Below are 14,299 nucleotides of genomic sequence, written 5' to 3' on the forward strand. Positions count from 1 at the left end.
AATTAAGTTTTAGCGGCATGGTGGAGATAACAATTAATAGTGTACTATGTAACTACATTACTTAATTTAAATTCGAAGTTCATTTATTGTTTTGTACTTTAATTATACGAGTATATACTCGTATTAGGAAAGGTAGATAAATAAATAAAACCAGTTATAAGTTTATTAAATAATTTTATGCAAGTTGTTTACCAGAAGTCTAACTGACTATAGCTCAGACTAAAAATTATTTACTAACAGCTAAAAAAGAAAGGTTGATGACATTGCACCTTGAGGAAAACGAGATAAAAGCACAGTTGTATTTGCGATTTAACTTAATTATGCAGTTTAATTCACTGCTGCGCATTTTAAATATTAAAGTTAATCCAGGAAACATTTATTCTTCTTAAGTTCACCAAGATTAAGATTATTACTTATTTTCTATTAATAATAATTACACAAAACTTTATTATGAGTATAATATGAAAAATGTAGGTACTAAGTAAACTCAGCATATTTAGTCGATTATGTTAATTTAATTTACTGTTAAAGTATAGCATATGCTAACTAGTAATTTTTTCTTCATGATATGAAAGTTATATAATGTAATAAAAATTAAATAATATAATGAGCATCAAAAAAAAAAAAAAAATAATAATAAATAAATAAATAATAATATACTTCATGATAAACAAAATTTAATATTAGATAATTTAAAAAATAATCTAATGGATATTTTTAAAAATTTTGTTCTCAGCACAAAACCATACTAAGATAGATTCTTTACTATCATATCAGAATGTAATATTAACATTACTCCTATGTAGTTTTATTGTGTAAGTATATTTTTTACCATAACCCACTCATTGTAATCCTCGAGGAAAAAATAAAAACAAATTAAGACATTTTATAAATACAAGTATAAATTCAGAATAATTCAACTAAACTGAATTTCGTATTTATCTTGAGGTAACTATAATTAATTAAATAAAGTTTAACATTTATTCTTAGAAACTAAATATTACTCTTTGATTACTAAGAAAATGTAAAATATGTTTAAGTTTAAAATTTAAAAAGAGTGAACATCTTTCTCATGTGCATATTTATTTCGTACTTAACTTATATTTATTTGTTTTATACATACATGATTATTTACTAGTGGAAGAATATTCAGAATTAAAGTTATATTGGTACAATTTGGTTTATCGGAAGAAATAAAAAAAAAAATGTGAGCGTATAAATAAGTTTATAACAAGCAGTTGTCTTTTATTTTGAGTCAGTAAACTTTGTCAGTAATAAGCAGACTTTTGTGCACTCTAAGATACTTTAACACTCAAATTATAGTCTTTAAATATGGTAATGTTGATAATGATATACCTTGTTATAACTTATAAGTTTTGAATTTATTGTTGGACGTATATACTCGTACACAAGTTTTTGATAACAATGATGTAGTAACTATTTGTTAATTAATTTTTTTTTCTATCGGCCAATTATTGTTTGTGGATTGAATTTTTACTTGGACATAATAATCATTTATTGAGTTCACACATCATAGCATTTCCATCGTTGGCAGGATAAAGTTCGACATCTTTTAATAAATATTATTTACACTAAGAGCAACATCGGCAATCCTCTTCACACTCGCAAGTTTCCCAAAAATTATTCACATATATATTATTAATACTATACAGTATATACATACAATTATGCTGCAAGGTATTATACGATAAACGAATACAATTGTTTTATTGGCGATCCTTTGCTATAGATTTTGCGTCCATATAAATTACTGGGATCAATTGAAAAAATACATATACACATACAAACACACTTAATGTATACTATATATAATAAAATAAATAATTGGTCAACAAACGTTACATGCAAAAACGATGACGTCGACGGTACGGTATAACCATGTTACATGTATTAACAATATTAAAGGTCGAAAGCGGTGATATTTCGTATTTACGGCGATGGTGGTCGACGGTGAGGAGGTTGCGTGGAGGTGTGGTGTTGCGGGAGCACCGTGGGACGACGATGATGGAAGGCGGAACCGTTGCCTATTATATACGAACGTCCGTTCAAAGGCTCCATTAGTCAACGGTCGGTGTTTTAAAATATATGTATATATATGTTATATAAGCCGTGTGTGTATGTGTGTGTACGCAACGCGCACTCACACTTACGCCAGTTACACAGTTGTAGCGAAAACGGTTATGAATATTATTCACTATATCGTAGTAAATACTCCGTATTACGAGACGGTCTTTGACAAAACCCTTTCTACACCCTCCTGTATTCTTGTGACAGCATCGCTGCGCCATGCACAACACGCCATTCCTCTTATTCTGCGTTCAGTTTCCTGTACCGCAGACGCTGACAACGCTAACGGTTTTTGTAGTAGCTATAGAAGCCGTATAGGTAGTAATATAGACCTTTATACTATATGTCAATATGTGTAAATAGCACGCATACACCAAATAATGGTGTACATATATATAGATTTGTTATATATAAAAAACGCGATGAATGCCGGTAAAAGCATATTATTGGCGTCGGAGAAACACGCTCGGCCTTTAAAAAGCTGCAGAGAACGTGATTTTGTGCGGAAGCGTTAAAAAATTACCTCGTTAAAAGTACACCAGGCAACGGACAGTACTGCTGTCGACTGCAGAAGAATTTTTTTTTTTGTGTCGTTCAAAATACACTTCGTTAAAAAAAAAAGGCCATTTGGACTTTTTTCGATTTTTTTATACACTCCAATACCTCCAACGATAAACTAAAAACCCGACTACGACGATTCACAATCTGCACCGCTGTCGATTTCTCCCGTTTAAGCGAATATACGTTTCAATTTAATACCTACTATTCTGTTTAATGGAGATTAGAGAACTAGATCGAGAACGTTCCACGTACAACGTTTCAATCTAAATGTATATTGAACATACCGTATTAATAATAATGGTTACATTGTTTGTAATACGTGCATTTCCGGACAATAGAAGGAAATTACGTAAAAGGAACACGGCCACGCATCATACGGGTTAATGTTATATATTATGTGGATATGAGGCACCTATACATAGTTATAGCAACAGAAAACGGATATTGAAAAAGAAGCGAATATGCAGAGGATCCCACGTTTGGAGGTAAAGCTAACTGTAGTTACTGACGTTATTCGAGTTTGTAATATTATCATGTATATATATTTAAAAATAATTATGCTTATAAACGCACTGAGATTGATTATTAATAAAAAAACGTATTATTTATTTTAATATTACTGTTATTATTTATAATTTTTTATTATTCATTTCGCTATAATATCTATAACACCATGTTATATGACACCGAACAGTCTGAATTGTTATTAATTATTACAGCCTTTATAATGTAATAGTAATATAACATTTCACGATTTCATAACATTATTAGTGGTATCTAACTATAGTAGGTACTTAAACCGTTAATAATTCCACCTCGCGCGTCGTATATATGATATCATTATATTTTAATATCGTTGTAATACGAGAAGGCAAAGAAGATCTCTATCACTATGCCGGAGAATTTCGTTGCTGTGATATGACATTGATGTATCGAAGTCAAAAATATATTCACTCATTTTCATTTAACTGAAAAATATAATGGATAACACCAACACATCCTTTGGATTTTATATGGACATAGTAAAACTATACATACTAGGTACACAGACATTTATTTATTCTGAACTGTACATTTTGGAACAATCAACCTTAGTGTGTGTTTATATAATATGTATTATAAGTAACAACATCGTTAAGGTCCAAACTATTTTTAATATATTGTTTTAAGAGAAACCTAACCTTAACTGTGGTGTACAGCAAGCAGTATACATAAAATGCCCTTAGGGCCTTAGGGGTTAAGTTAATGTAATGAGTACTCAATCTTCTTTTTGACATAATCGCCAAATATTTTAACCCTTTTGGGATTAACGTTATATTATGTTACTCGTAATAGAAAATAAATGTACTTACGTTCCCAAGGACACCCGTAGATTTCCACACGCATGCAGACGGTTCTAGGATGTATGCTAAAAGGCACGAAACGTATTCTACTCGCCACAAACGGCAGTTCCAATTCTTGATTGACCGACAAATAAGTATTTACATTGCCCGGTAATACCTGGAATTAAATATAAAATATAAATTTTATAAATGCACAGTATATAATTATAATATAGCTATGATTCTTAATTTGTATGTATATTATGTTATACTGTTGTAAAAATATATTTGAAATGGACTATTTTATTAATAGGTTTTATTAATTACTAATTAATTATTACCTACTAAGTGGTATTTAATTCTTGTAATTGTCACTCTACTTACACTGTAGAAGTGTAACCTAGTAGTTTAACACATTATTAAAAATATAAATTACAACAAAACTAATTTTTTTAAGAAATTTCACAAGGTTTATTGTGTTATATTTTTTTGAATATACTTAAATTGTATAGTTAATTTAATCATATAAAAATAGGTTTATTTATTAATACCACAATTATCAGAATTATCAGTTAGAAATTTAAAACAAAATGTCATAAAAACGCATTTCTAATTAAAAAATTTTATTTGATTAAATATCAATAATTGTATTTTTTGATAATGAGATATTCTAAACTTAACAATTTTTTTTTTTAAAGTAACATACAAAGTTTTCAAATTATTATTTTTTCTATTAAGGAAAATGTTAGAAGATGGTTTCAAATTTCACTCTAGAATACATTTTTGTATATAAATACGGAACTTAGATAGTAAATAGAAGCTTAAAACTTGTATTACTGTAACCAATTTGAAAATATTCGCCTAATAGTACACAGTACTGACAAAAGGTAATAAAGAACAGGAGGTAAACTTCTAGAAACTGACTACAAACTAGCCATATAAATTTATGATCAGAGAAACTTGAAAACAAAAATATGAATTCTTTAAACCAAATTTAAAACAACAAACATCATCTTAAATTTTCATAAAATTCATAAATTAATCTTACATAGCCTAAGCATGTATTATAATTAATAATCTATCACTGTCCATAATAACTAATTTATCCTATTATTTAACTATGTAAATTTTAAATATTGTATTTTTTTAATATTATAGTAAATTAAAAAATTATAATTTAAAATATAACAACACTTTTAATTCTTTACAAAAATATTTTTTCAATTCCATTTCTTAATCACTTAGGTATATAATATTTTAACATAAAAAATTTAACAGATGTGTTATTGTTATAATGAATTAGGTTCCATTAATTTTTTTGAATATTCTACCCCGAACATTGCAGAGTATATTCTATTATCAGAACAAAAATTAAAATAAACGTATTTAAACATTATTATTGTTATCAAATTTTAACTTTTAATGATTGAAAGTGAATTTTATCAAATCTGTTTACAAGGTCAATAATAATAATTATATTTATTGTTTTTATTTCTATATAATTCAATAATATACTATGTCATAATGGTGTCGGTCAAATCGTCTTAGTTAAAAATGTATGGTATATGTTAAAGATGATGTAACAATGATGAAACAATTTATTTTCCGAGCAATAAATAGTTAAGTGGTTATTACATAGATCACTTTTTTTTTTACTTATGATATGCATACCTAGTTATTCTATGCATTGAATTTTTTTTTAAAATTATAATAGGTTTCACGCTTTTTATATTTTTCTTTTATAACCCCCATAATCTTTCGTCGTATAGTAAGCTCATCGTTGAATATGAATTTTTACTTAAAAATTTGCATACTATTTATAATTAGTTTTTAGCTGAGCATGATCAAAGAATATTTTTGTAATTTTTCTTCTTTAAACTAAATATCACATTCCCAATCAGTATATTTGTCTAACATGACTGACCTCGTTTCCATTTGTCCACTTCAAGCCTATTTTAATCTCCCTTGGTTTTTCTTATTGGTTTCAGAGAGTTCTAACACGCATAACGTTAAGCTCACATATTATTGCATACAAGTTCAAAAATAATAAATAAATAATGGTTAAGTATCGGATGCAAATATATTTAGTTATTCCAAATATAAATCTTCATCACTGATGTAAAAGACGACTTGCATTGTAAGGTCACGTAGAAACATGTTTGTAAAAATAAAACACAAGACGTGTGGCTTTCTCGTGTACCACCAGAAACAAAGGGATATCCGAAGAAGGGTGTTTGAGGCCTAGAAAAAAGCTAATTTTTTTGAAACACAGAAGTATTTGATAAAGCCTCTAGCCACTCTAGTTGGCATGACCGTGTCTTCTTTTTCATTAGTGCGTGCACACTAGCCATATTAGCAACACTTCTATCAACATTGGTGCTCCTGCGAGTAATAATTGGATCTATTTTTTTTAATGAAGTCACCCAGTCAATGTTGTATTTATTTGTATTTATGTATTTAAAGTTCTTAATTCAATTTATGTTCATTTGTAAAGCCAGATAAGACGAACATGATTATTATTATATTTTTCATATTATTACATTCGTAGCTTATCTAAAAATTTTATTAAATTTAATGTTGTACTCACTAATTTTTCGAGTACACAACTTTGAGAGCCCTTCAAAGATTAGGAGGAAGGTAATAGCTTGAATTTTATTTTACAGCACTCATAAGTTGATAAAAAAATCAACCAGATCCTATTATTCAAGTCTTAGTCAAATTTTATATTTCTTTTTGTTTTTGTTTTTTACGTTATTATAAACGTTTTACTATAAATATAATTTTTTTTTTTTGGTATTCTTTTACTCATCACTGATTATTTGTCGAATTTTCTTTAAGTATGTCTGTTTGTTTACAAATGAAGACCCTTTTTTTCCTTTTAACAAACCATATTTAAAACCATCCTTATTATATACGTATATGATTATTTTTATTGTTTCTATTCTTATACTTTATAATCATATTAGCATTATTAATATTGACATAATTTTACGTTTATCGCAATTGAACTTAGTTTCCAATAATGTATATTTTAAATTTTTAATCCATAATATATTATATGGAGAATTTTCACGGATTATATTATACGTACCCTGGATTCTTTTGAGTCTTTGTATTCCACCCATCGGTCAATGGACTTTCTCCAATATTCGACGGTGAACGCTTCAGTGAACTCTTGTCCCTGACCATTGCCCCACCGGCCTTGTGTTTCGGTCCACGTGACCAAGTGGTCTTCATCCAAATCGATCTCCAGGTACTCTCTGACTTCGCTACTGATTTGCGCTTTTGGGCACCACGCACCTCCGTTCTTCTCTTGGCGAATTCTAAAACAATAATATACCGTACGTTATATTACATTGTTATTAATATTAGCATAATTGTATTGAGGCATGTGCGTTATTCGATGTTTTATTGACATCACATTGGTGAATAATAATGCATAATGTAACATAATATTGTACAAATTATATTGTGTTGATGTTTTGAATATTAGCTTTAAGCGTAACCTGTATAGACAGATTAAGTGAGATAATATTAATTTTACTTTTCAATCCATTTAATGTTCAAAAAGTTAAATTGTTTTTGAATTTAACACTTCAATGCGAATACTAACTTTCCAAAAATACTTTTATAATAATACATTACTGTTTTTCATTATTTATAAATCCAGAGGCATAGGATTTTGTTAAAAACCACACACAATTACAATTAAATAACTATATTATATGCTGATGAAAACTGTGTAAGCTAGATATATTGATACAAGTAGGTACAACACAGTGTTGTTTAATTTTAGATAAACCATATAATTAGAGAGTATTAGAGTACGCGCGGATGGTACAAAACGATTAACGGCTGTAATTTAAAATGATTATTGGTAATACTGTGGTCTAGCCACTCTGACCGCTAATATTAATTACCAAGGATCTTTATATTGTTAAACGGTAGGACGACTGTTATATATTTATTTATTTATTTTGATAATATATTTCATATCTGGTTTAATATATTATTCATTTAAATACAACACCCAATACTATACACGTATGGTATTTTCCGAACAAGTGTACATCAAATATGACGGATTTAACATTACCCGTCATAGAATTATACACAAATAATTATTAATAGAACGATCAATGTTAACGTAGACACATTATGGTTACTTCTCAGTTCTCTTCACGACTTCACCATTAACTTATACGATAATTGATTACAAATCGTAGGTACGGTTTTAGGCATGTGAAAATAAAATTTGCCATGTACTATTTTCACCGTAAGTCACTTGTTTAATGAGCTTCTCGTTCCGGGATGAATAACAATAGTATAATAATAAAACGATTTACTAGTTTATAGTAAAATAGTATTTCTGCGAAATATAGAATTTGTACAGTTACATATTATTATTACTATTGAATGCATTAATTATTGCCATGAATCGTGATATCGGTTTATTGCCGTTATAAATATATAATATTGTCATAATCATCATCATCATCATCATCATCATCGTCGTCGTCATCGTTATCATCGTCTACGCCATTATGATTATTAATTTATTATTATTATTATTATTACTCGTTCATCGCGCCCCGGAATGCAAGCAGAATTATGCGGGAAATTTGGTGCTAATAGTACAGCGAATATTACACAAACAACCGCGCGGATTCTCAGAATAATCTGTACAACTATTTCCGAAATATCCGATGGCATTTGACGATATTTTTCGGCCATGGTGTATTTGCGCCCGATCGGGCCCAACGGAAAAACACAATGCAGTCGAGTCCGCTGTATCGTATTATAATGTTGCTATGGATTTACCATTTATACATACACCTCATTGTTCAACAATAATAATGACGATAATATTACACTGTTGTCGAGTTTTCGGCGCACGGTCACTGCTCGACGAGCGAGCGTACATTTATCACTCGTGGGCGGCTTAGGAATTCCGGCTCTCTTGACTCATATTCCAGTCCTACTGGCAAAGAATTTCTAACAACTGTGATCTGCCCTATTCCAGCTATTTTTTACGCTCAGTAATCGATAAATCCCGACTGCAAAAGGACAAAAAGGAAAGACGAAACCACACTCTTCAAAAAATGTCTGCACTATATGGATTTTAATGAAAAATTAGTGTCATATGCATCTGTACGACTGCAAAAAATTGTGAGATATAAAAATAAATCTACATACATCAATAACCTAATCTCAAAAAATAATGTTATGAATGACAGAAAAGCTTTTCTGAAAAACTGGGATTGATCAAAAAAAAAAAAAAAAATGTCTGTTATAATATAGCAGATAATATGACAATATAATATAATCTTAATGCATGTTTCATGTACTAACGGTTATTATTTAGGTACATCATAAAATGTAAATTAAATATCTGACGTAATAACTATAATATGTTTAAATCTATTTAAGAGATTAATTTTTTCAACAAAACTAAAAATCAATACTAATAGTAATACGGTGAAATAAAAAACAAATAATTTTTAAAATGGTTTATGAAACATGTATTTATGTATTAATTATTCTTTTTTTCACCATTATAAATTTTACTCTTTGTACAGTATGTAATATAGTAATTTAAAAATAAGTCTATATAACATACAATACAAGGATATAATTAACATATTTTTATCATCCTAAATACTTTATTTATACTGATAGATACCATAAAAATATTAATATTTAATTTAATATTTTATTAATTAGGATTGTGAATAATATAAAGCGCGTTTAGGTACCTACTTAATAAAGAAAATAGATTTCAGTTCGAACCAACATCCAAAGATACGGTAACTAGTAAATGAAAATATCGAATATATCGAATATAATTTTTTATATGTATAAAAATGTGAATTTTCATCGGAAAAAATCGACATTTATATTTTTATTACTTGTTTTTTTATACTTTTATCAAGCAAAACCATGTTTATAGGACGAAGTCGTTCGCTAAGTCAGCAGTGGACAAATCCTTGTTGTTCTGTTCGAAATAACTCGTTGCGACTATTTTATAAACAATAATTGTCTCTACGTAATAGAATTGCAGTACATTTTATAACAAAAAGAGAAATAAAATTAAAGAAATGAAAAACTATATCATTAAACAAATTTCCGGATTAATTAAAGACATTTTTTCTGTGTCTAATATGCAACATCCTATTTATTCCAATCACTGTAAAAGCATTTGTCTTTATTTATTTTATGATTTTTTTTTTCTTTATTCTTTTTGGATTATACAATTTGAAGTATAAATAAAAAGTTTTTTCTGTGTGTGTGTATATATATATATATATATAAACATACATTTTTAAGTTTAGCGAAAGCAATTCATTTCGACAACAGAGTGGTGTATAGAAGTTGTGCAATTTGTTTAATTTCATTTCATTTTGATAAAAATGTCTTTATAAAAAAAAAAAAAAGCATACAAAAAAATCATTTCGCATAATTCACGATAACCTAATTAATGACTTTAATTATTTGGTTGGACTTGTAGTTTGTTCGTTGGTTGACAGAAAAAAATCCATCAATAATTAAACTGCGAGAATAATTAATAAAATAAAAAACAAATAAAAACTTAAATTGCTTTTGGACACAACGGTACTGCTCTTAATGGTGCGCTGTCCAATTTATGATCTAATTTTATATTTTATATCCACCAGTGATTTATCATTATTGTACTGCAGTTATAGGGAATAAAAAGAGATATTAGTATCACCGAATGTCCGTCCCCTAACGAACCTTTTTTTTTTTTTTTGTTTAGCATGAAATAATAATAACATCATATTATATTATATTATGAATATAAAATAGAATGATGACTAAAGTATAAGTATTACTGTATTAGGTATACGTTTAATGGTCGTTACGATGTATTTTAATTCTTAATAATCAAAAGCTGCCAAAAAAAAAAAATAGTAAAATATTCTTAGACGGGTTCGAGTTAAATTTTGAAATCTGAGATTCTGTTAAAAGTAATATAGTTTATATTATAATCGTGTTTTGCAAGGATATTAGAAACACGGGATTCGAACTATGTCTGGAAGCCGAAATTTTTGAAAATAGCCTGTAGCTGTGGTAAAATAGTATTATTAAATTATTTATTTAGTGCGTGGATTTTCGTATTAACTATAAATACATAATATTATTGAATGTAGATTTCTTAATCCTAATTTAAAATTAGCAAATTTCATGATACTCTTCAATAAATAAAATGTATTCATTATTAAATACTTTGAATTAAATAAATTTTCTTAAATATTTTATGAATAATTATTTTCTTCATTAAATATTTCTTATTTTATTTGTACCTTCTCTCTAACATATTAACAATAATCATTATTCTGTAAGATATCTATTATAAATCATAACATAGGACGTAGTAATAAATATTAAGATAAAATAGATAAACGATTTTTGATATTGCTATATAAGGTAGGTATCTACTATAGAATATATTATTCTAGAGTTGTCCGGTTGTCCGGTTGTTCTATTTTGTTTATTTTTATAATCATTATTTTTCTTTTTTAAATGATTCAAACTTTAAAAATCAGTGTTGAATAAAAACATTTTTTTTAATATTATATGTTTTTTGATATGTATTTTTTTATTTAATAATACATACATATTTATACCCCAATAATTGCATGTGTTATTCAATTAAATGCAATTTTAAAAAAGCACAATGATAAAATGTCACGGGTGGGATTTACAGACAATATCACCTTCCTGTTATTCAGAAATTGTAATTAAACGGTTAAAATTATTAGATACAAATATTTCCCTCCAACATTAAGGAAAACTTTTTGTTTTTATTTTTGGTCAGTTTATAGTGGCATACTATTATAAAATATTTTGTTTTTACAAGTATAATAATGTTAACATGGACATTTTTTTTTGTATTATTTAAATACATTTATTTTAAATTATTATCTTTTGCCCGTTACCTAAATTATATTATCAACGTGAAAGTTAAGGTCATAAATGATGTGTAATAGTTTTCATATTTTACTTTATATACCATAAATTATAACTTTAAATGTACCTACACAAAAAAACTTTGTAATGTATTGCACATACACTGACATCATATTTAAAGTATTTATAATTCGATAATAATTAAATTAAAGCAACGCGTATAATAGTATTTTAACTTTTAAGTATGTTTTATTTTTGTAATCTGTATTATTAATTATCATTATTCATTTATCATAGATTATCTGTTGTAAGATATTTCAGTTTCTAAACCCATTTATATTATTGAAAACTGTATTAACTAGATGTTAGGTTTGATTGGCCATTAAAAAAGTAAAATATATTTAGTCTCATTCACCAAACCTACATAGGAATACATTAAATTATATATGTAAATGTAGCTTATGCAGTATCTAAAGTGGTTACAGGTCTCTAGGGTCCATACAATACTGGACCTCAAAATCGAATCACTAAATTTACCTATTTCAAAAATAGATCGTTCAAATGGTATCAATTGAAAATAAATTGAAATTCTACAAAGTTTGTTTTTGTTTTTATTAATTTTAGTACAAAATTAAATTATTACTAATGAATAATGATATTCCTAATTATCAGTGATATATAAATTCAAAATAAAAGATCCAAAGTTAGCAAACTATATAATATATTATGTTATTTTTATTTATTTTTGTAGGTATTTAGTATTTGTTTGTTAATTATAACATGATATAAATAACGAATCAATGTTTAGTAATAAAAATATTCGTAATTTACTTGTTTCCTGATAAATTAATATAATAATAGTAAACTTCAGTAATAACATATTATCATGATTTTCAATTACTGACACAAAAGTAGTAAACAGCGCACCTCAAATTCTATACTACCTACTATTCATCTACTAAATTATAATACCTATATGGTAATATGTTTGTTATATATGTATATAACAACAACAAATATCGAACTCATGTTAGGATATAACTAGGAATATTACACACGACCGGAATTCAAGAAATAACAACAATGGGCTATCCGGTCTCCTCGTACAAAATAGGATATAATGGTCCTTTAGTAAATACCTAGTGGCTGAGCAGAAAGATTTTACCAGAGTTAATGCAAAAAAGACTTTTAGGTTAGTTTATCGTTTTTATTGCGATTTTAATCAATCAATCAATCAGGTATTGTATATGGTATAAAATAAAATGTATTTTTTTATTCACATTCATATTTGTTTTGTTATATTCATTATATTTATATATACTTTGAATAACATCAAACTACAATATAGAACCTATATAAATGATTCCGAATTGTTAACGTAACGAAAAAATGATTAACGTTTAGTAAAATTTTCTAATGTGAAATCCTCGTAAACACATACGATAAAATCTCTGCAAATCCAATATAATATGCTAATTTGGGGTTGAAAATTGTAAACAATATTACGATGTAATATTTTACAAAATCGGGTGCGTTTTGTGCAAAGAACAGCTGTTTCTCACGCTATCGACATGGCTTCACTAGTCTCGAACGCCTTTGAACATTATAGCACAACTTGAGATCCGGGTTTAATCTTACGGTGCGTCAATGTTTCGTTCACCAAAGAATACGGACACGGGTGAAGATTCGTGCCGCCGGGACAAAGGTCCCGGCGGTGTAATATATTTTACTATGACGTGTACACGGGCTGGACTACGACATCGCACAAAGGTCTTTCTGTTTGTCATAGTCCCGTATAATGCACGCGTGTTCGCAATACCGTGTCAAACGTTATCACTCATTAACGAACCGCGTCAAAAAGATTGCGCGTGAGACCTTATATCAACGTTGTGCGTACAAGAAACTTAGTTTTGTGTTTTTTGATCACTCTTTTCAGCTATTCGGGCCATTTGCGTACTGTGTATCGGTCGTTCCACCGAGATGATAATATTAATGGCATTTTCCTAATTAAAACCGACATCCCGTTAGAGTCATCGCCGACATAGTATCGCGGCCGACCGACCGACAAAGTTTTAATGAACATTAATATTGAGAGGGATGACGCAAGTACACAATCACCCGCACATAAGCACACTCACTCGCGCTCCAACACACTTGCACACACACGCCCGCACATATATACCCTTTTAACAACCCTTTCCGTTAGTATATTATGTACCAAATGCACACACGTGTACAATTGCAGTCAGTGTATAATTATTTATGTACACAGTATATCCGGGAATGCTAACATATAATAAACGCGCGGTTTCGAAGAAAGTTAAACGGGCCAAAATCGGTACTTTCAGGTTTAAACGAGATACGGGGATGTATTGCACAAATAGTTCAAAGTTAGAAGA

General features: G+C 28.1%; 1 protein-coding gene across 2 annotated transcripts in view; it reads right to left on the minus strand.

The window, feature by feature from the left end:
• The window catches only part of LOC112596121 (discoidin domain-containing receptor 2-like), a 212,128-nt gene that overhangs the window by 44,014 nt on the left and 153,815 nt on the right, over nt 1-14,299 (minus strand). For both annotated transcript variants that reach the window (XM_025341621.1, XM_025341620.1), the window contains 2 exons: nt 7,063-7,294; nt 4,002-4,149 (listed from right to left, as the gene is read on the minus strand). In XM_025341621.1, coding sequence (XP_025197406.1) covers nt 4,002-4,149; nt 7,063-7,294 — 380 coding nt within the window. The remainder of the gene's footprint in view (nt 1-4,001; nt 4,150-7,062; nt 7,295-14,299) is intronic.

This window comes from Melanaphis sacchari, unplaced genomic scaffold (assembly GCF_002803265.2).
Source record: "Melanaphis sacchari strain LSU unplaced genomic scaffold, SCAv2.0 Contig2_pilon_pilon, whole genome shotgun sequence".
In the NCBI taxonomy this organism is placed as follows: Eukaryota; Metazoa; Arthropoda; class Insecta; order Hemiptera; family Aphididae; genus Melanaphis; species Melanaphis sacchari.